Source organism: Phascolarctos cinereus, unplaced genomic scaffold, assembly GCF_003287225.1.
Source record: "Phascolarctos cinereus isolate Bilbo 61053 unplaced genomic scaffold, phaCin_HiC Scaffold_5;HRSCAF=322, whole genome shotgun sequence".
Classification (NCBI taxonomy): Eukaryota; Metazoa; Chordata; class Mammalia; order Diprotodontia; family Phascolarctidae; genus Phascolarctos; species Phascolarctos cinereus.
Window position 1 is genome coordinate 125480308 of NW_027555958.1, and position 20627 is coordinate 125500934.

The 20627-nt window shown below is 36.7% G+C and overlaps 1 protein-coding gene across 2 annotated transcripts in view; it reads right to left on the bottom strand.

The window, feature by feature from the left end:
• Positions 1 to 20627, bottom strand: part of AKAP7 (A-kinase anchoring protein 7) — a 152713-nt gene that overhangs the window by 37639 nt on the left and 94447 nt on the right. The window contains exon 7 of one of the 2 annotated variants that reach the window (XM_078155133.1): positions 9455 to 10065. The exons of the other annotated variant lie outside the window; for it this stretch is intronic. Within the exon in view, the coding sequence (XP_078011259.1) occupies positions 10061 to 10065 (5 nt within the window). The 3' untranslated portion in view covers positions 9455 to 10060. Of the gene's footprint in view, positions 1 to 9454; positions 10066 to 20627 lie in introns of those variants that run through there. 2 annotated transcript variants of the gene reach the window in all.

The following is a 20627-nucleotide window of genomic DNA, read 5'->3' on the forward strand; positions in this document are numbered from 1 at the left end:
AATGCTTGAGTCGGTGAATTCATTTCAGATGACTCTGTCCTGTACTTTGGTCCTTAAGGGGTCTCTGAACCTCTCAGACGGCAACATTATCAGTCTTGTTGATCCCATTCTATCTTCTCACCACCTTTTACATGTCTCCTTCTACATACTCACATAGCTTCTATCCTATTTCAGCACCTCTTACTTGGATTCTTGCAACAGAGTTTTAATTGGTTATACCCTGCTTCCCTTCTACCCATCCCTCAATACTCCATCTGCCACATACCTGCCAAATTGATACTGCCAAAATGCAGACCTGTACATGCATTTCTCTACAGAAAAAAAATATTTCTTCTTACCTCTAAGATAAAATGCAAATTCCTTAGCATTGCTTTTGATGCCCTCCACAATCTGGCTCCCACCTACTCTTCTAGTCATATTGTATATGACTCATATTCCATTTGAATCAAACTGGCTGGCTAGTTGTTTAATCTCCCTGCATGACATTTCATCTGTTGTCTGAATTCCTTTGCACAGGTTCCCTCTTCATCATGCACCCCCAGTCCAGAATGAACTCTTTCTTCACCTTTACCTTTCTGAGTAGACAGGGTGGTGGTGCAGTGGATAGAATGCTGGGCCTAGAGTCAGGAAGATTCAACTTCCTGAGTTCAAATCTGGCCTCAGACACTTACCAGCTATGTGACTCTGGGAAAGTCACTTAACCCTGTTTTGTCTCAGTTTCCTCATCTGTAAAATGAGCTGGAAAAGGAAAAGGCAAACCATTCCAGTATCTTTGCCAAAAAAACATAAATGGGGTCATGGACAGTTGGACATGACTGAAATGACTCCACAACAACAAAACCTCTTTGAAACCCTCACTTTCTTCAAATTATAGTCCAGGTGACATTTCCTACACAAAGTCTGTCATTCCTCCAATTGTGCTCTCTCCCTCTTGGTATTACTTTACATAATTGTGTATGTCTTGTTATGTGTATATGTTGTATTCCTTCAGTTGAATATGCCACTTGAAAGGAAGGACTGTTTTGGCCTTGTAGAGCACAAAGCTTTACATATAGTATTTAATAAGTGTTGGTTGAATTGAATTGTTTGTGGAACTCTATCAAGGGGCCCCAGGCGGATAAGTACCTTGCGGCATTCATCTGAAAGGAGGTAAAGAAAACAACCTAAAGGCTTCCTAAAGCCCGACCTTGCTGATTCCAACCCAACACCAGGTGAGCTGTAGGAGCCCTGAAGCCTCCAACTGTGAAGAGATCCTGAAGCCCAGGTGGTAGAGCAGGCAAACACCAACACCTGGACCTCCAGTGCCTCAGTGAGGGTGGGGAACGTGGAAACCAGCTCAGAAAACCACCAGGAGTCGGCACTCCACCACAAAGGAATCTCCCGTGCATTAGCAGAAAGAGGGAGACAACACTGCAGGGGGCCCCAGGCAGATAAACACCTGCAGCACCATCTAAAAGGAGCTGAAGAAAGCTAAAGGAAAGGAAAAGCAGGCAACCTAGAATTGCCTGAAAGTTCCAGCCTTGCTGATTCCAGCCCAACACAGGTAAGCTGCCAGAAACCTACAGCCTCCAATTCCAGCATAAGAGGCCCCAGCAACAAAGCCAGTGACCAAGACCTAGGCTCCCAACACAAGAAGCTTGGGTCAGTACCCTCTGTTCCCCAGCAGGAGAGCTCAATCTCTTTAAAGGCCAGGGAATAAAGAAACACCATGAGTAAAAAGAAACGTACCATAGATTCATATTATGAGAAGAGTGAAGATCAAGACAGAAATTCTGAAGAGGACAACATTGTCAACAAACCCACATCTGCAACAACAAAAGGGAATATGAACTGGTCTGAAGCCCAAAAAGCCTTCTTAGAAGAGCTCAAGAAGGATTTTAATAGTCAAATGAGAGAGGTAAAAGAGTCCTTCAAAAATACAATTGGCCAATTGGAAAAAAAATACACTGAAGAAAACAAGTCCCTAAAAAACACAATTGGCCAATTGAAGAAGGAAGGACAAAAACTAACAGAAGAGTACACTGAAGAAACAAGTCCCTAAAAAACACAATTGGCCAGTTGAAGAAGGAAGTACAAAAACTAACAGAAGAAAACAATCTGTTAAAAACTAGAATTGGACAAATGGAAACTAATGTCTCTATGAGAGAGCAAGAATCAGTCAAACAGAAACAAAAAAATGAAAAAAAGATGAAAATGTAAAATACCTCATCAGTAAAACAACCGACCTGGAAAATCGACTCAGGAGAGACAATTTAAAAATTATTGGACTACCTGAAAATCATGATGAAAAAAAGAGCCTGGACAGTATCTTTCAGGAAATCATAAAGGAAAACTGCCCAGAAGTCCTAGAACCAGAAGGGAAAATAACCATAGAAAGAATCCACCATCACCACCTGAAAGAGATCCCAAATTGACAACCAAGAATATAATAGCAAAATTCCAAAATTACCAGATGAAAGAGAAGGTGCTGCAAGCAGCCAGAAAGAAAGAATTTAAATATCATGGAACCACAGTCAGGATTACACAGGACCTTGCAGCTTCTACATTAAAAGACCGCAGGGCATGGAACATGATATTCTAAGGCAAAGGAGCTTGGAATGCAGCCAAGGATCAATTACCCAGCAAAAATGAGCATCATTTTTCAAGGGAGGAGGTGGATATTCAACGAAATAGGAGACTTCCAAACTTTCCTGATAAAAAGACCAGAGCTCAACAAAAAATTTGATCTTCAAGTACAGGACTCAAGAAGGACTTAAAAAGGTAAATGGGACAGAAGGATACAATATGTTGTTAATAAGGGGGGGGGTGTTTAAACCCCTACAAGGGAATATGAGACTTGCAACCCTTGAGAACTGTATTGTTATTACACCTTGTTAAAGGAGTATACATAAAGAGGGTGGATATTAGTTGACTTTGATGTAATGATAAAAAAAAATCTAATCAAGTGGGTTAAATGGATCCAAATAAGTGGATCAATCTGATCTTAGAAAAGTACTGAGAAAGGAGGAGGCAGACAAGGGTAAATTACATTACAGGAAAAGACACAAAATCCTATTACAGCAGAGGGAAAGAAGGGGGGGAGCATTGTTTGAACCTTACTCTCATCAGATTTGGCTCAAGAAGGGCATAATATAATCAGTTAGGTATAGAAATCTAACTTGCCCTATAGGCAGTAGGAGGGAAAAGGGGAAAGAAAAGGAAGGGGGAAAGAAAAGGGAGGGAGAAGGGAGGAAGCAGCAGTAAGACTAAAGGGGAAGAAAAGGGAAAGGGATAATAAAAGGGGAAGGGACTGAAGGAGGCGTGGTCAAAAGCAAAACACTAGTGAAGGGAGAAAGGAAAAAGGAGAAAGAAAAGCATAAATGGGGGAAAAGGATGGAGAAAAAGACACAGATAGTAATCATAACTGTGAATGTGAATGGGATGAACTCTCCCATAAAAGGATTGCAGAATGGATTAAAAACCATAATCCTACAATATGTTGTTTACAGGAAACACATTTGAAAAAGAGTGACACATACAGGGTAAAGGTAAAAGGCTGGAGCAGAATATATATATGTCAGCTGAAGTAAAAAAGCAGGGGTAGCAATCCTGATCTCAGACAAAGCAAAAGCAAAAATAGATCTAATCAAAAGAGATAAGGAAGGAAACTACATCCTGCTAAAAGGCACCATAGACAATGAAGTAATATCATTACTAAATATATATGCACCAAATGGTATAGCATCCAAATTCTTACAGGAGAAGTTCAGGGAGTTACAGGAAGAAATAGACAGCAAAACTATACTAGTGGGGGACCTGAACCTCCCCCTCTCGCACTAGATAAGTCTAACCACAAAATAAACAAGAAAGAAGTTAAGGAGGTGAATAGAACATTAGAAAAGTTAGGTATGATAGACCTCTGGAGAAAACTGAATGGGGATAGAAAGGAATATACTTTTTTCTCGCAGTACATGGCACATACACAAAAATTGACCATGTACTAGGGCATAAAAACCTCACAATCCAATGCAGAAAGGCAGAAATATTAAATGCATCCTTTTCAGATCATGATGCAATAAAAATTATATGTAATAAAGGGCCATGGAAAGATAGACTAAAAAATAATTGGAAACTAAATAATCTAATCCTAAAAAATGATTGGGTCAAACAACAAATCATAGAAACAATCAATAATTTCATTCAAGAGAATGACAATAATGAGACAACATACCAAAACCTATGGGATGCAGCGAAAGCAGTTCTTAGGGGAAGTTTTATATCTCTAAATGCTTACATAAACAAAATAGAAAAAGAGGAGATTAATGAATTAGGCATACAACTAAAAAAACTAGAAAAACTTAAAAATCCTCAACTAAACACCAAATTAGAAATATTGAAAACCAAAGGAAAAATTAAAAAATTGAAATTAAGAAAACTATTGAACTAATAAATAAAACTAAGAGCTGGTTTTATGAAAAAACCAATAAAATAGATAAGCCTTTGGTTAATTTAATTAAAAAAAGAAAGAAGAAAACCAAATTACTAGTATCAAGAATGAAAAGGGAAGCTACCACCAAGGAAGAGGAAATTAAAACAATAATTAGGAATTATTTTGCCCAACTATATGCCAACAAATTTGACAATCTTAGTGAAATGGATACATATTTACAAAAATATAAATTGCCCAGATTAACTGAAGAGGAAGTAAAATACTTAAATAACCCCATCTCAGAAAAAGAAATTGAACAAGCCATTGATGAACTCCCTAGGAAAAAATCTCCAGGGCCAGATGGATTTACATGCGAATTCTATCAAACATTTAAAGAACAATTAATTCCAATACTATATAGACTATTTGGGAAAATAGGTGAAGAAGGAGTCTTACCAAATTCTTTTTATGATACAAATATGGTGTTGATACCTAAACCAGGAAGAGTCAAAATAGAGAAAGAAAATTATAGACCAATTTCTCTAATGAATATAGATGCAAAAATTTTAAACAGCAGCAACTTATCACAAGAATAATACACTATGACCAGGTAGGATTTATACCAGGAATGCAGGGTTGGTTCAATATTAGGAAAACTATCAGCATCATTGAGCATATCAACAACAAAACCAACAGAAACCACATGATCATCTCAATAGATGCAGAAAAAGCTTTTGATAAAATACAACACCCATTCCTATTAAAAACACTAGAAAGCATAGGTATAAATGGAGTCTTCCTTAAAATAATAAATAGCATATATCTAAAACCTTCAGCAAGCATTATATGTAATGGGGACAGGCTAGAAGCATTTCCAATAAGATCGGGGTGAAACAAGGATGTCCATTATCACCACTGTTATTCAATATTGTACTGGAAACCTTAGCTTTAGCAATAAGAGAAGAAAAAGAAATTGAAGGCATTAGAATAGGCAAAGAAGAAACAAAGCTATCACTCTTTGCAGATGACATGATGATATACTTAGAGAATCCTAGAGAATCAAGTAAAAAACTACTTGAAATAATAAACAACTTTAGCAAAGTTGCAGGCTATAAAATAAACCCACATAAATCATCAGCATTTCTATATATTACCAACAAAGCCCAACAGCAAGAGATAGAAAGAGAAATCCCATTTAAACTTACTGTAGACATTATAAAATATTTAGGAGTCTACCTCCCGAAACAAACCCAGGAACTCTATGAACACAATTACAAAACACTTTTCACACAAATAAAATCAGATCTAAATAATTGGAAAAACATCAGTTGCTCATGGGTAGGGAGCTAATATAATAAAAATGACAATCCTACCTAAGCTAATTTACTTATTCAGTGCCATACCAATCAAACTACCAAAAAATTATTTTATAGAGTTAGAAAAAATAATAACAAGATTCATTTGGAAAAACAAAAGGTCCAGAATATCAAAGGAACTAATGAAAAGAAATGCAGGGGAAGGTGGCCTAGCAATTCCAGATCTTAAATTGTATTATAAAGCAGCAATCATCAAAACTGCTTGGTACTGGCTAAGAAATAGGGAGGTGGATCAGTGGAATAGGTTAAATATGCAAGACACAGTAGTCAATGACTATAGTAATCTATTATTTGATAAACCCAAAGACCCCAGCTTCTGGGATAAGAACTCTTTGAAAAAAACTGCTGGGAAAACTGGAAAAGAGTATGGCAGAAACTAGGCATAGACCCAAATCTCACACCATATACCAAAATAAAGTCAAAATGGGTTCAGACTTAGATATAAAGGCTGATACCATAAGTAAACTGGGAGAACAAGGAATAGTTTACCTATCAGATCTATGGAGAACAGAAGAATTCATGACCAAACAGGAGATAGAGAACATTATGAAAAGCAAAATGGATAATTTTGATTACATTAAATTGAAAAGTTTTTGCACAAACAAAGCCAATGCAACTAAGATTAGAAGGAAGGTAGAAAATTGGGAAAGAATTTTTACAACCAGTCTCTCTGATAAAGGCCTCATTTCTAAAATATATAGAGAATTAAGACAAATTTATAAGAACACAAGCCATTCCCCAATTGATAAATGGTCAAAGGATATGAACAGACAGTTCTCAGATGAAGAAATTAAAGCCATCTATAGTCATATGAAAAAATGCTCTAAATCGTTATTGATTAGAGAAATGCAAATCAAAACAACTCTGAGGTACCACATCACACCTATCAGATTGGCCAACATGACAAAACAGGAAAATGATAAATGTTGGAGAAGATGTGGGAAAATTGGAACACTAATACATTGTTGGTGGAGTTGTGAAATGATCCAACCATTTTGGAGAACAATTTGGAACTATGCCCAAAGGGCTACAAAAATGTGCATACCCTTTGATCCAGCAATAGCACTTCTAGGGCTATATCCCAAAGAGATCAAACAAATGGGAAAAGGACCCACATGTACAAAAATATTCATAGCAGCTCTTTTTGTGGTGGCAAAGAATTGGAAATTGAGAGGATGCCCATCAATTGGGGAATGGCTGAGCAAGCTGGGGTATATGAATGTAATGGAATACTATTGTGCTATAAGAAATGATGAACAGGCTGACTTCAGAAAAACCTGGAAAGACTTATATGGTCTGATGCTGAGTGAAGTGAGCAGAACCAAGAGGACTTTGTACACAATAGCAGCCACATTATGCAATGACTAAGAATGTTAAACTGAACCCTTCTCAGCATTACCAGGATCTAAGACATCTCCAGAGGCCTTGGGACGGAAAAGGCTGTCCACATCCAAAGAAAGAATGATGTAAGTCGAATCGCTCTCACTTATTTTTACCTTCTGTTGAGTTTTGTTTCATCTTTCTGATGGTTCCTCCTATTGGTTTTAATTTTTACTTACAACTTCACTAACGTGAAAATATGTTTAATGGGTATGTAAATGTAAAGCCTATGTCAGACTGTGTGCCGTCTTGGGGAGGGTGGGGGGGAGAAAAAGGGAGAAAAATTTTCAACTCAAAAGCATATGGAAAAAAAATAATAAATTTTTTAAAAAATGCTTTTTGAATAACTGCTTGATGGAATGCCAGGCCCAGAAGGTCAAGGAAAATAAGCAAACATATTTGCCATATTTAGTTGTTTTTCAAAAATGATTTTTAAAAAAATCTCTCCAGCCAATCCCACCTATCTTTTATTACAATTATTCTCTCACCTCTTAATATTTCCCCCACAAGGTTTCAGGCATCCAGAAAAGCAAAAGTTACTCTGAAGATCTGGTCACAGCTGCTGAAAAGGCCTATATGATTAGTTGCTAAGAGTTTTTTTAAGAAGGTATGGAAGGAGTTAACTACTTACCCAGATCTCAAAGACTCTTCCAAGGAGAAATTGTGCCCTAGTAAGCTTCAAATTTGCCTTGTCCATGTAATAGTCAAAGGAAATAGATCCAGTCACCTCCATTATTCTATTCCCTTCACACCCCCCCCAAACACAACAGCTTCCCCTATTTAGTTGTAAAATATTTGATTGAAGAGGGGATGTAGAGTAGGGGATGTGACCTGGGGAAATTCATTACTTCTCCAACAATCAGTGAAAGCATTTTAATTAGTCTACTTTGCCCCCAAACTAAAATGTAAATGGGTATAGCAAGTCAATGAATCCTAGAATCATAACGCTGAAAGGAACTTTGAGAAGCTATTAATTTTTCCAACCTAAATTGTATTCAGCCATCACATAAATATGATTGCCTCTTCTATTTAAAAGATAGTCAATGAGTACTATATTACATTCTCCTTAGCAACTTTTTCTAGCATCTAATAAGTATTAATGTCAGGGAATTCCTTCTAATGACTGGACTACTAACCATACTCTCAGAGGATTTCTGAATAGATATTTTTGCCTTTTCCTTGGTAAATGCGCTTATATCACTCAATATTGTCTATTCTGGGTTTAGCAATCCCAGTCTCTAACAAATTCTCACAGAACTGATAGCTTTTTAATAATTTTTATTATACTGCTTCTCCTCAAATTTCTCCATATTCCTCTTACATTCAGAGCCCCAAACTAAATACTACATTACCCTAATGGTCTGATTCATGTCAAATACAGTAAGGAAAAAAAATCTGTATATTTTTTTTTTACAGATTTAACATTTGTGATTTCTTCCCAATATCACATTAAATTTAGGGTATACGTGTATGTGTGTGTGTGTGTGTGTGTGTGTGTGTGTGTGTGTGTGTGTTTGTAATAACATAGCATTAGAATGAATAGCTTGAGCTCATTCTATTTCCAAAGCTCCTAATAAGTCACAATTCTCTATCTTCAGTTGATATATATATATATATACACACATATATATATATATACACACACACATATATACATTCATACATACACATATACACACACACATACACATTCATATATATATAAATATAATATATATATATATATATATATATATATATATATATATATATATATAAACTTCTCTAAAAAAATCTAAAATTGGCCTAAGTAATTTAAATAAGACAGGCATCACAATAGCTTACACATATATCAAAACTCTAAGATTGGTTTTCTTTGATTAAGAAGGTAGTAATATTACTGCAATTTTAAAAATGTTCCACTAGCATGATAATTGCAGGACTACTATTGTGGTTTCATGTTATTTGGTCTAATGCATGACTATGGCTTTATGGCTAAAGAAGTGTCTAACTTCATCTCTGATCATATTTTGATTACTTTAACAGATTCTTTATTTATAAAGTTGTATGTAAATAGTGGCTTTTCTTTTTTTAATTTGGTAACTAAATGTTTGAGTTTATTTAAATTTATTTAAATAAATAATAAATAAACTTATTAAATAAAAATTATTTAAAATTTATTTAAAATTAAATAATTTCAGGGGAAATATAGTGAAAATGATTTCACAGCAGAGTTTAATTTTACTTAAATTCCCTTTCAACATGCTACCCAAAATACTTACAATAAATTACATGGGTTTGAAACCAGACCATGAGATGGCTTAATTTTAAGAATTGCCTTAAGCCAGGGATAATGCTCTATGACAGCATTCAAATTAATAATTAGCCAAAAGATACACTATCACTTAAGATTCATTTCCTCAACTAATCCTCCCTCCCTCATTCCAATGTCAAGAAACAAACTAAGAGTTCCACTTATTAATCGCTTCTAATTTTATTAGAGGCAAATAGTATCAAACTTTGAAACATCACAAAAAATGTTTTCTTACTGGCAATTTTTTAACAAAGTGCTTCATTAAAGAAATATTTCAATAAAGAAACAGCATTTATAAAGAACAAGATCAGTAATTAAAACATTTTAAGATATAAAATATTCTGGCCTTTCAGAAATATCAAGTTTTATGTGGAAAAAATAAATTATAAAATACCCTGCCTTGGGTTCTTACTTTATGTAATCATGTCTTTTTGTGCAGCAACTTTCCAACAGCTAAAGCCTTTTTCAAGAGAAAAAATATTTACAATTCTCTCAGATGAGAGATCTGGTGTCATTTCACTTCTGCCCTCTTCTACCATGCTTGGAATTGGGTCCATCTTAATCAGTGCTAGTAGAGATGCAATGTTCTTTATCACTTCCCTGTCAGCCTGTGCAAAAGAAAACAAGACATTCCTTGGTTCTGCCCACCATTGTTCAGAGGTTTATAAATGGCAGGATGCTAACATGATATCATATTATATCTTAAGTAATCAATTCCATATCATTTCCACAGCTATTAGAGGATACTCTATCCAGATTCCGCTGCTTCTAAGCTCCAGAGGAGAGAATTCTCTTACTTATTCGCACCTCTACCAGAGTGTGAGTGGAAACAAACTCAGGTAGGACAGCATCTATGTAAGCCATCACTTAGACTCATTTCCTCAGAATGAACCTCTGGATAAAATAAATGTGTGTGTGTGGTGGGAGTATTTTAAGAACTAAATTTGGTCCAAGTGAGAATATAAAGAATATAAAAATAAAAGCACAAAGAAATGATACCTTACAAGTTAGCATAAGCTTAAATAACTAATTCAAAGAAACACTTCGAATTCAACAAATACATATTTAGCACTTACTATGAACAAAGGACTCTGTTGTGCAATGGGATACAAAGAGTAATAAACATGACAAAGGAGGTACAATCTAATGAGGCAGATAAAACAGTCAAAAATAACCACAATGCAAATTAAAATGTAGTAATTGGACATTGACAACGGAGGACAGTGAGATCACCTTTTGCTAGGAGATCAACAAGAGGCAAGTGAAAGAAATAGCATCCTGTGGAAGGAGATCTTGAACACAAGAAACTAATTTCAGTTTATTCCATGACGGGCCTTAGATTCAACAAGTGTATGTTTTCAAACTAGACACTTTTTTCAACCAAGTCCTTTTTTATAGAATCAAAGACTCTCAGGGTTAGAAAAGACCTCATATTCAACCTATATTTGAATGGTAATTCCCTCTACAACATCTCTGAAAACAATCATCTAGCCTGTACTCAGAGTGGATGGGGAATTCCTCCAGGAACAGAGTTCACTATATTCCTGAGACAACAAATTCCATTTCTGGACAGCTCAAAACATTAGAAATGTTTTCTTTACATTGAATCCAAATCTGTCTCTGTAAGTTCCTCTCTCATTGTTTCTAATTCTGCTACTTAGGCCAAAGAAAAATAAATCTAACGCCCTCTTCCAAATGACTACAAGGCTAAGCATCACCAATTTCTTCAACTAATCCTTACATAGAAAAGTTTCCAGGCCTCTCAACCACCAAGTCTTCCACAGTTTTTGTCAATATTCTTCCTAAAATGTGGTTCTCAGAATTGAATACAATATAGCTGATATGTTGTAATGAAGGCATAGAACAATAACAGTCATCTCCCTTGTTATGGACACTATACCTTGACTGTGGAAAACCCCCTCCACTATGGGAAAATAACCATGGACCTTTGAAATTTTCCTATGTTTTCTCTCTACCTCCATCTTAAATAAAGGATCACAGGATCAAAAATGAAGAACAAACTGCATCTAATCCAACCCAGCCCTAAAAAAATTCCCTCTAAAACATCTGACAAGTGGTCATACAGTCTCTGATTAAAGACACACAATGTGGGGAACTACCACTTCCTGCGGAAGCCCATTCCACTTCTAGATAGTTCTAATTGTTATTAGTTGAAGTGAATCTAAAAAAATTTTCTTTTGTGAAATTTCTACTCATTGCTCCTCATTCTGTTTTCTGAGGCCAAACAAAACTAATCTATTATTCCCTTTCCCAGGTGACAAACATTCAAATTCTTTAAGAAATTACCACAACCAAATATATTCAAAGGGTATCTTTCCACAGAAGCCTCATCTTTCTCTACTCCCTTAGACTAAATAGAAGAGGAAATGTCCTCATCATTGCTGTACTCTCCAGCGCCACATTCAGACAACTGATCTGATATCTCCCTTCTTTTCCTTTGAATTCCATTTATTTTATCTTTCCCAAATTCTTATCACCTTACACATCCATTTTCAACATCCTTCAGGACTTCAGAATTTGATTCATTCTTGTCTTCACCCTACTCTTCTCTTCATCTCAAGTATCTGTTCCTATGCCCATCTTCTTACTCTTTATTGACTCCAATAAAATATCTTTCCTCTCTAAAGCTAACTCCTCTACTTGTATTCATAATTGTTATCACCCCTGACTTCTGGGAACTTGTACCCTCAAATTATACTTCTTTCTTTCCCTCCTTTTCTCTTGAAACAATCTCTTCTACTTTTTTTGTAACTTAAAAACACCCTCATTTGACATTGCTAATTCTTCAAGCTACTATCCCAATTTTTGCTTTCTATTCTATTTTGACAAACTTCTAGCATGTGGTCTATACCCTTTTTTCCTTCATTTCCCCACCAACCATCCACTGCTTAGCCCATGGTAATTTGGTTCCTATCCCTAGCCCTCTACTGAAATAGTAATATTTGAAAAATCTTTCTAACAATAAAAGCTATCTTTAAAAAGAATCACTTTCCTTGTTAGGTAGTGGATTCCTTAGTTTTTGAACTGTTCAAGACAAGGAGCGATGACTGTCCACTGAATCCATCAAGGAAGTTATAGAAGGGATTCCAGCATTTGCACAGGAAATGGGATTACATTACTTTAAAAGATCCATCAAAATCTAAGGTTCTATGATTCTGAGCACTTTTCAAGACGTTACTAATGACCTAATCACACCATAAAAAAATGGAATTCAATGTATCCCAACAGAAAATAAAAGTGGCTGGTTACAGATATCAAAATAATTTCAGAAGCAGTTGTTTGTGTTCAGTCAGATCAATAACTGATTAGAGAAGGTCAAATAACAAACAGAAGGATAAAATGAAAAGACACCATAATTGATGAAACTATTAATTTTCAAAGGAAGAATAGAGAAGACCCCAAAGACTAAAATTCTAAAAGGAGAAAATCAGCCCAGGAAGAATAGGAATCATAAACAAAAAATTATGAACACAAGAAGAAAATACTTTCTTTAAGAAGGACATATATTGTAGCTTGGTGAATCTGTATGGCTTCAAGTCATAGAGTGCCTAGCTCCAAAGAGTTAAAGTTAAAGATCATCCAGAGGGCAGCTGAAAAGGACACAGTGAGTGTGAGTAGGCTTCAGCATATAAACAATGAAGAACTGAGGAGAAGAAGCAGCATTAAACCTGTCAAGAGAGGTGTATGACCAGAAAGAGATGACATAGTGACACAGCAAAAGAAAGAAATAGCCAGTGGACAGCCCAGGAGTTCCGCTGGTGTCCACACATAAGAGTTGTAGAAAAAAGCCTTTAATGTGCCAATGGAAAACCTTACAGGGTATCTCCTTTGTTAGGACACCCTTACAGAGACTTTCCAGGAGAACATGAACATGAGTACCACCAGAATGAGAAGACATGGATGGGCTACAATATACAAGGTGTGAAGGGAATATTCATGTTGATAAGCTCATAGATCCATCAAAGTATCTATACTGGTAGATCAGAAAAAAAGCTGTAGAATAAGATATGTAGATATCTGCAAAGCTACTGACAAAAGTTTCTCATGCCATATCTGTGGATAAGATGGAAAGACAAACTAAATGATAACCAGTGTAGTCAGGCAAATACAGAACTGACAAAATGACAAAACCCAAACAGTGGCCATTAATAAGTCAATGTCAAGTTGGAGGATGGTTTCTAGTTAAGTTCCCCAGTGATTTGTTTTTGAAGCTCTGCTATTCACTATTTTAAATAAATGACTAGATTGTCATTCTTATCAAATCTGAAGAAAGTGTGATGCTTACAGGGGTGGTTAATTTATTAGATAATGAATCTAAGATGCAGAAAGATCTTCACAGATTAAATTTATGGACAAAATGCAATAAGATGAAATTTTAAAGGGATAGATGTAGAGTTCCACCTGGATTCAAAAATAACTTCACATAGACAGAACTAGGGAAACAAATGGATAGATAACAATTTCTGTGAAAAAGACTGCTGTGTTTTATTGGATTGCAAGTTCAATTTGAGGTAAACATGAGTAATGGCAGCAAAAAAAAAAAGCGAATGCTCTCCTAGGCTACATTAAGAGTAAGAGTGTTGATCTAGAATGAGGTAGATGAGAGTTCTGCTATATTCTGCCCCAGTCAGGCCACATGTGCTCAGTTCTGGACAACACATGTTAAGAAATACATAGCCAAATTAAACCCAGAAGAGGATAGTCAGGATGGTGAGAGGACACAAGTATGTATCACATACTTATGTATCACATAAGGATGAAAGAAAAGAACAGAGGATGTTTAGACTGGAAAAGAAAAGACAAAGGGCACATGATATCTGACTTCATGTCATGTACAAAGACTTTAACTGTATTCTCCTTGACCCAAGGGGTAGAACTAAAAGTAATAGGCAGAAAAGTTACAGAGGACCAGATTTTGATTCAATGTAGGAAAAAACTTGGTAATTAGAACTTTCCTAAAATGAAACAGGCTACCTCAGAAGGTAGTGAGCTTGTAACAGTAACATCATTTGATATGTGAATATCTAAGCTATTCTCAGTAATACAACGATCCAAGAAAATCCCAAGGGACTAATGATGGAAGTATACTATCTGCCTCCAGACAAATAAGTGATATTGATTGAATACAAACTGAAGCATGCTATTTTTCTTTTTTTCTTAATTTTTTCCTTTTATTTGGGCCTTCTTGCACAAAATGAATATGGAAATGTTTTACATAATTGCACAAGTATAACCCATATCTGATTGCTTACCATCTCGGGGAGGGGGAAGAGGAGGAAGAAAAGGAAGGATAGAATTTAGAACTTAAAACTTTAAATAAAAATGTTAAAAAAATTAAAATAAAAAAGTAGTAGGCTCCTTGTCCCTGTTGGAGGTCCTGAAGCATAAAAAGTAACTGAGGATGTTACAGAAGGAATTCTTACTGTTAACATGGACTCTGAAAAGACTATCCTATATGTTAGAACTTCCCTTCTTCACAGAGGAACAGGACAACGGAGTTACACAACAACCAGCGAATTAGAAGGCTTCTGAAGCCCAGAGCTACTTGACATAGCAGTGATCTTTTGCGAGTGAACTCTGGACAAATTTGGAGATGCCTGTAAGCTGCCGGAAACCACAGGATCACCCTTTATCAGCTGAAGGGCAACCTTGAGCAGAATCTACAGACTCAAGACCTTGCTCAGGACTTTCTAGACATCCTGTTGCTGGCTTACTGGGTCTGCAGATGTCCTCTCCCATAACCCTGGCTCCACACCCAAAAGCTTGTATATGGCAGGGGTAAGGAACCTGCAGCCTCAAGGCCACATGTGGCCCTCTAGATTCTCAAGTGCAGCCCTCTGACTGAATCCAAACTTCACAGAACAAATCTCCTTAACAAAAGAATTTGTTCTGTAAAGCTTGGACTCAAAAGGCTGTATCCAAGAATCTAGCAGGCCACATGTGGCCTCGAGGCCACAGGTTCCCCACCCCTGCTCCAGAATCTATACTATCTCACCCTTTTTCCACTTCTCATTGAGCAGATGAGAACTCTCCCTCCCTGCTCCCTTGTAGGATCTTCTCTCCTCTACAAGTCTTTTTCTCCAACAATAAATGCTTTTAACTGGTGACAGGACTCGTTTCATTTCAGGTCTCTTTATGGGCCGGGGGGGGTCATTTGTTAACATTACTGAGCACCGAGCAGTAGTATGGACTAGATGGTGTCTGAGGTACCTTCTAACCCTTAAATTTACTAATTCTCAGAATCAGTAATATTTTAATTTCAATGTCAATGATCAAGAAGATTGGTAGAAATTAGTCTGAATGTAGTGCATATCCAATGTGTGAATCAATCAATCAATATTTATTAGGTGTCTACTATGTGCCAGGCACCATATTAAGTACTTTTACAAATATTATCTCAGTTTATTCTTATAGCAACACTATGAGGTAGATGCTATTATCCCCATTTTACAGTTGAGAAAAACTGAGGCAAATAGAGATTAAAGGACTTGCCCAAGGTCACACTGCTAATAAATTTAGTGTGAGGCTAGATTTAAACTCAGGTCTTCCTGACTCCAGGTTCAGCACTCTATCGCAGCACCACCCAGTTGCAGACTTGTTTTTTTACAAATAAACATAGCAAACACTATATCCCAGATTTTTTCCTCCTGTACTCTTCTGCTGGCACTCATGTAAACCTGGCTCCCTCCAGAAGTAACTGAACTCTTTCCAACACTGAACAATGAACCAAGAAAAAGAGTAGGCAAACACCTTGATCTTCACTGCTATTAGCACAGAGACCCCTCCCTCAACAGCCTCTCTTTTAAGATTGGCTCTATCCCAATGTATCATCCTATCCAGATCCTGGTGACAGTTACCTATTATACCTTTATACTTAGAAGTATCAATACACATGTTGGTGTCCCCTCAAATACCATGATCTTCCAATTAATCAATATCTTCCAGTCAGTCAATAAACATTTATCTAGAGCTTACTATGTGCCAGGTATTGAGCTAAGAACTAGGGATACAAAGAAAGGCAAAAGAGAGTCCCTGCTCCCAAGAAGTTCTCTTCAATTCCTCTGACCTACACTTTTCAACCCAGTGGTTGCTCCAAATTGTTTTTTTCTCCTCAAACCTACAGCGCACATCTTTCCCCTAGAGGAGACCTTACCTTATACTTTAGCAAGGAAATAAAGACTATTCACAGCAAGCTCCTCTTCTCTAGTATTCTGTGACTTAAAATCCTTTGACATCATTCCGATCTTCTTTTTTGCTATGGTCTCAGATGAAGAGATGGCCCTTCTCCTTGTTGAGGTCAGCCCCTCCATTTGTGCCACTGATCCCTTTCCCCTCCCCATTTCCTCCAGCAGACTGACACCACAATTATTCCCCTCCTTCCTCTCATTTTCAATTACTCCCTATCTACTGCTGCCTCTGCTCTCCATAAACAAGCATAATTGCCCACCATCCTTAAAAACCCTTAACTTGATCCTTTCAACCTCTCAAGCTATCACTCATGTCTCTTCTCTCTTTCACTGTCAAATTTCCAGGAAAAGTTATCTATACTCATTGCTTATTCTTCTCTTACTCATTTCTCAACCAATTTCTATCAGGTTTCCAGCCTCATCATTCAACTGAAACTACTTTCTCCAAGGTTACAAAAGATCTCTTACTTGGAAAATTTGATGGCCTTTTCTCAGTCTTCATCCTTTGGGACCTCCCAGCAGTATCTGAAACTGCTGACTATCACCTTCCTCCTGGACATCCTCTTTTCCCTGGATTGTCATGATGCTACTCTCTACTAGTTCTCCTTCTACTTGTCTATTACTACTCAAAATTCCTTGGCTGAATCATTAACCAAATCCTAGCCCCATACCCCAGAGATTTATCCTGGGCCCAATTCCAGGCAGTCGATAAACATTTATTAAGTGCCTACTATGTGCCAGGCATTGAAAAAGTGCCAGGAATACAAAGAAAGGCAGAAAATAGCACACTCTTATTTCAGTGATTTCATCAGCTCCTATTGGTTTAACTATTATCTTTGCAGATGACTCCTAGATCTTTCTAACCATACCATGTCTCCTGAGCTCCAGTCCTCAATACCACCGTTGAACTGAGCATTTTCAATATGATATCTTTAAGCATCTCAAATTTAAATATCCACAACTGCATTCATTTTCCCTCAAACTCTTATTTACTCTTAACTTCCCTACTTCTACTGAAAACATCGATATCTTTCTAGTCACCTACATCTACAACCTCAAAGTCATCCTTGGTAGTTCCTTCTCCCTCAACCTCTTATATCCAATCAGTTGCCAAGTCTTTTAAATTCTACATCCACAATATCTTTTGTATCTACCTTCCTCTTTCCACTCACATTGCTACCACCTTTCTTCAGGCCCATATAATTTCTTCCCTGGACTGGTGCAGAGTCTTCTAATTAATCTCCCTGTCTCCAGTCTTCTCCTTTCCCATTCATCCTCCACATAGCTGTCAAAGTGATATTCCTCAAGTAAAGGACTCACCATGTTACTCTTCTGCCCACAAAGCTCCAGAGACTCCCTCTTGCCTTTAAGATAAAAGACACATTTTTCTATTTGGCATTTAAAACCCTTCAAATGTGGCTCCAACATACCTTTCCAGGCTGACTGCATATTACTATCTTTTACACATTCATGCCAGCCAAATTGGCCAAGTTGTTGTTCTCCATTTGGGACCCTCCATCTCCCATCTTTGTGCCTTTGCTACAGACCATTGTTTCCCCAAGACGGGGAAGCAGTTCCTCTCACTTCCATCTTGTAAAATTTCTATCTTTATGCTAAGGTAAAGTGCCACTTTCTACATGAAATCTATCCCCTAATGCTAGTGCCCTTCCACTCCAAAATACTGTGTATTTTTTATTTACTTAACTGCATGTTTATTCCCCTCCATTCTCCTCCCCCATTTAATCTCCTGGAAAGCTAGGACTGCTTTGTTTTACCTTTGTATCTCCAAGGCCTAGCTATTATATGGTCAATGTTCAATAAATATTTTTGAGTGAATGAAAGAAAGGAGTGTTCTCCTTCAAAGTAGTATCCCTGGGAGGCTATAAACTTTATCCTAAGATCTAACCCAGCCTGCAGGAAAATACCTAGGGCAGGAATCTAAGACTAAAGAGGAATCCAACAGAGCTTTCCATTGGCCAAAGGGAGGTGAATCCAGCAGCAGTTTACTCTTGTTCAAATCCAAACCCAGGTCAAAAACTTGTAGAATTTAGACCAGGAGAGGCAGCAATCAGGTTTTGCCCTTGATTAGACTACAATCGAAGTACTGAAAGCTTTCAGGTCTCCAGATTGTCCCTGAGATCTTGGAATAACACAACACCCTAACATCCCCAAAAATCAGCAACAGGACCAGCCTAGACCTTCCCTCCAGAAGTACCACAGAGCGCAGCTCTAACATCAAGTATGAAGTCAGAAGTAAGCTGAAAGAATGAGCAAACAGAAAAAGAGTACTACTCTAAAATGCCAATATGGTGGCAGGGAAGCTCCAGACACAAACCCATAAGCAAATTACTCCAAAACACTACAAGCATGTCTTAAGAGCCTGGGCAAAAAAGTCACCTAAAGTCACCTAGAATTCTTAAAGGAGCACATTAAGAAAAAACTGGAACAAAGAATTGGAAAAGGAATTGTGTTGTTGTTTGTCCTTCATTCTTTAAGAGGACCATAACATCAGGGAGGTGATGCCATGACTTACAAATGAACTGGATTTAAGTGAGGGAGGTCTGTGCAAAGTCACTAGCCTTACTTTCTCCTCTGGGCCATCAAAGAGATTTAACAGCTTGATAAAAGATATAAAATCTTGCTCAAGGAAGTAACTCCTTGAAAACTAGGATACACCAAATAGAAGCCAATGACTATGATAAGAAGAAATATTAAAACAAAGAGAACTTTAAAAACAGAAAAAAACGTAAGGAAAAAAGAATTAAACTGAAAAACAGAAGGAAAAGAAAATATTTAAGAATTATTGGACTTTCTGAAATCCATGACCCCAAAAAAAGAGCCTAGACATCCTCTTTGAAGAAACCTTAAAAGAAAACTGACCAGATTGTTTAGAACCAGAAGGCAAAGTAAAAATAGAAAGAATCTATTGGTCATTTGATGAAGGAAATCCCAAAATGAAACTCCCAGGAATGTCACCCCAAAATCAAGTTTCTGGAACAAAGAAAAAATACTGCAAGCACACAGAAAGAAAGAATTCAAGTACTGAGGAGCCACACACAGTCAGGATCACACATGATTTGGCAGCCACCACTATAAAGGATAAATTAGAATATAAAATTCCAGAAGGCAAGGATATGGCTTTACTTTGAAACTCAAACACAAGAGTGAAGAGAAATACAAAAAAGTAAATATGAACAAACAACAATAAAGTACCAATCAAGAATAAACTGCTTATATTCAGATATGAGGAGATGACACATTACGTGCCTTCAGAATTCTTTCATCATTACAGGTCACACAAGAAATACAATTAGACAAGGCCTGGGAATAGTTCTGTTAGGACTCGATGAGCTTAAGAAAATAATGGAGAAGGGAAGAGGAATACACAGAAGGTGGCAGGAAAGGAAAGGAAGGTTAGGGAAAATTATCTCACATAAACAGGGTATGCAAGTAGACATCCATACACATAAGGAGGATATTGGCTGACACTTGAACACACTTTCATTTGAAGAAATACATTTCACTCAACAGCAAAATAGAAGGGAAAGAGAAGAAGTGGGAGGGAGAATTTGAGGAAGAGAAGATTAAGAAAGGGAACAGTCCTAAGCAAAACAAACTAAGGATGGACAAAAATAATTTATAGGTCTTTAAGGTGGCAAAAAATGGGAATGAGGGGATGCCCGTAAGTTGGGCAATGGATGAGCAAGTACATAATTACAAAAGAATACTAATGTGCTGATTTCTTATCAGCATAATAAGCAGTTCCAGAAGACTAATGATAAAATATGTTAACCACCTTATGAAAAGAAGGCAAAGGACTTAAAGGAAGAATGAGATTTTTTTTGGACATAGCCAATATGAACATTTTAATTTATTTTTTAAGTTTTTAATGAGTTTTGTTTTTATTGTGTTCTCAATTGGGAGGAAAGGAACATCTTGAGGAAGTGAATGTGTGTATTTTC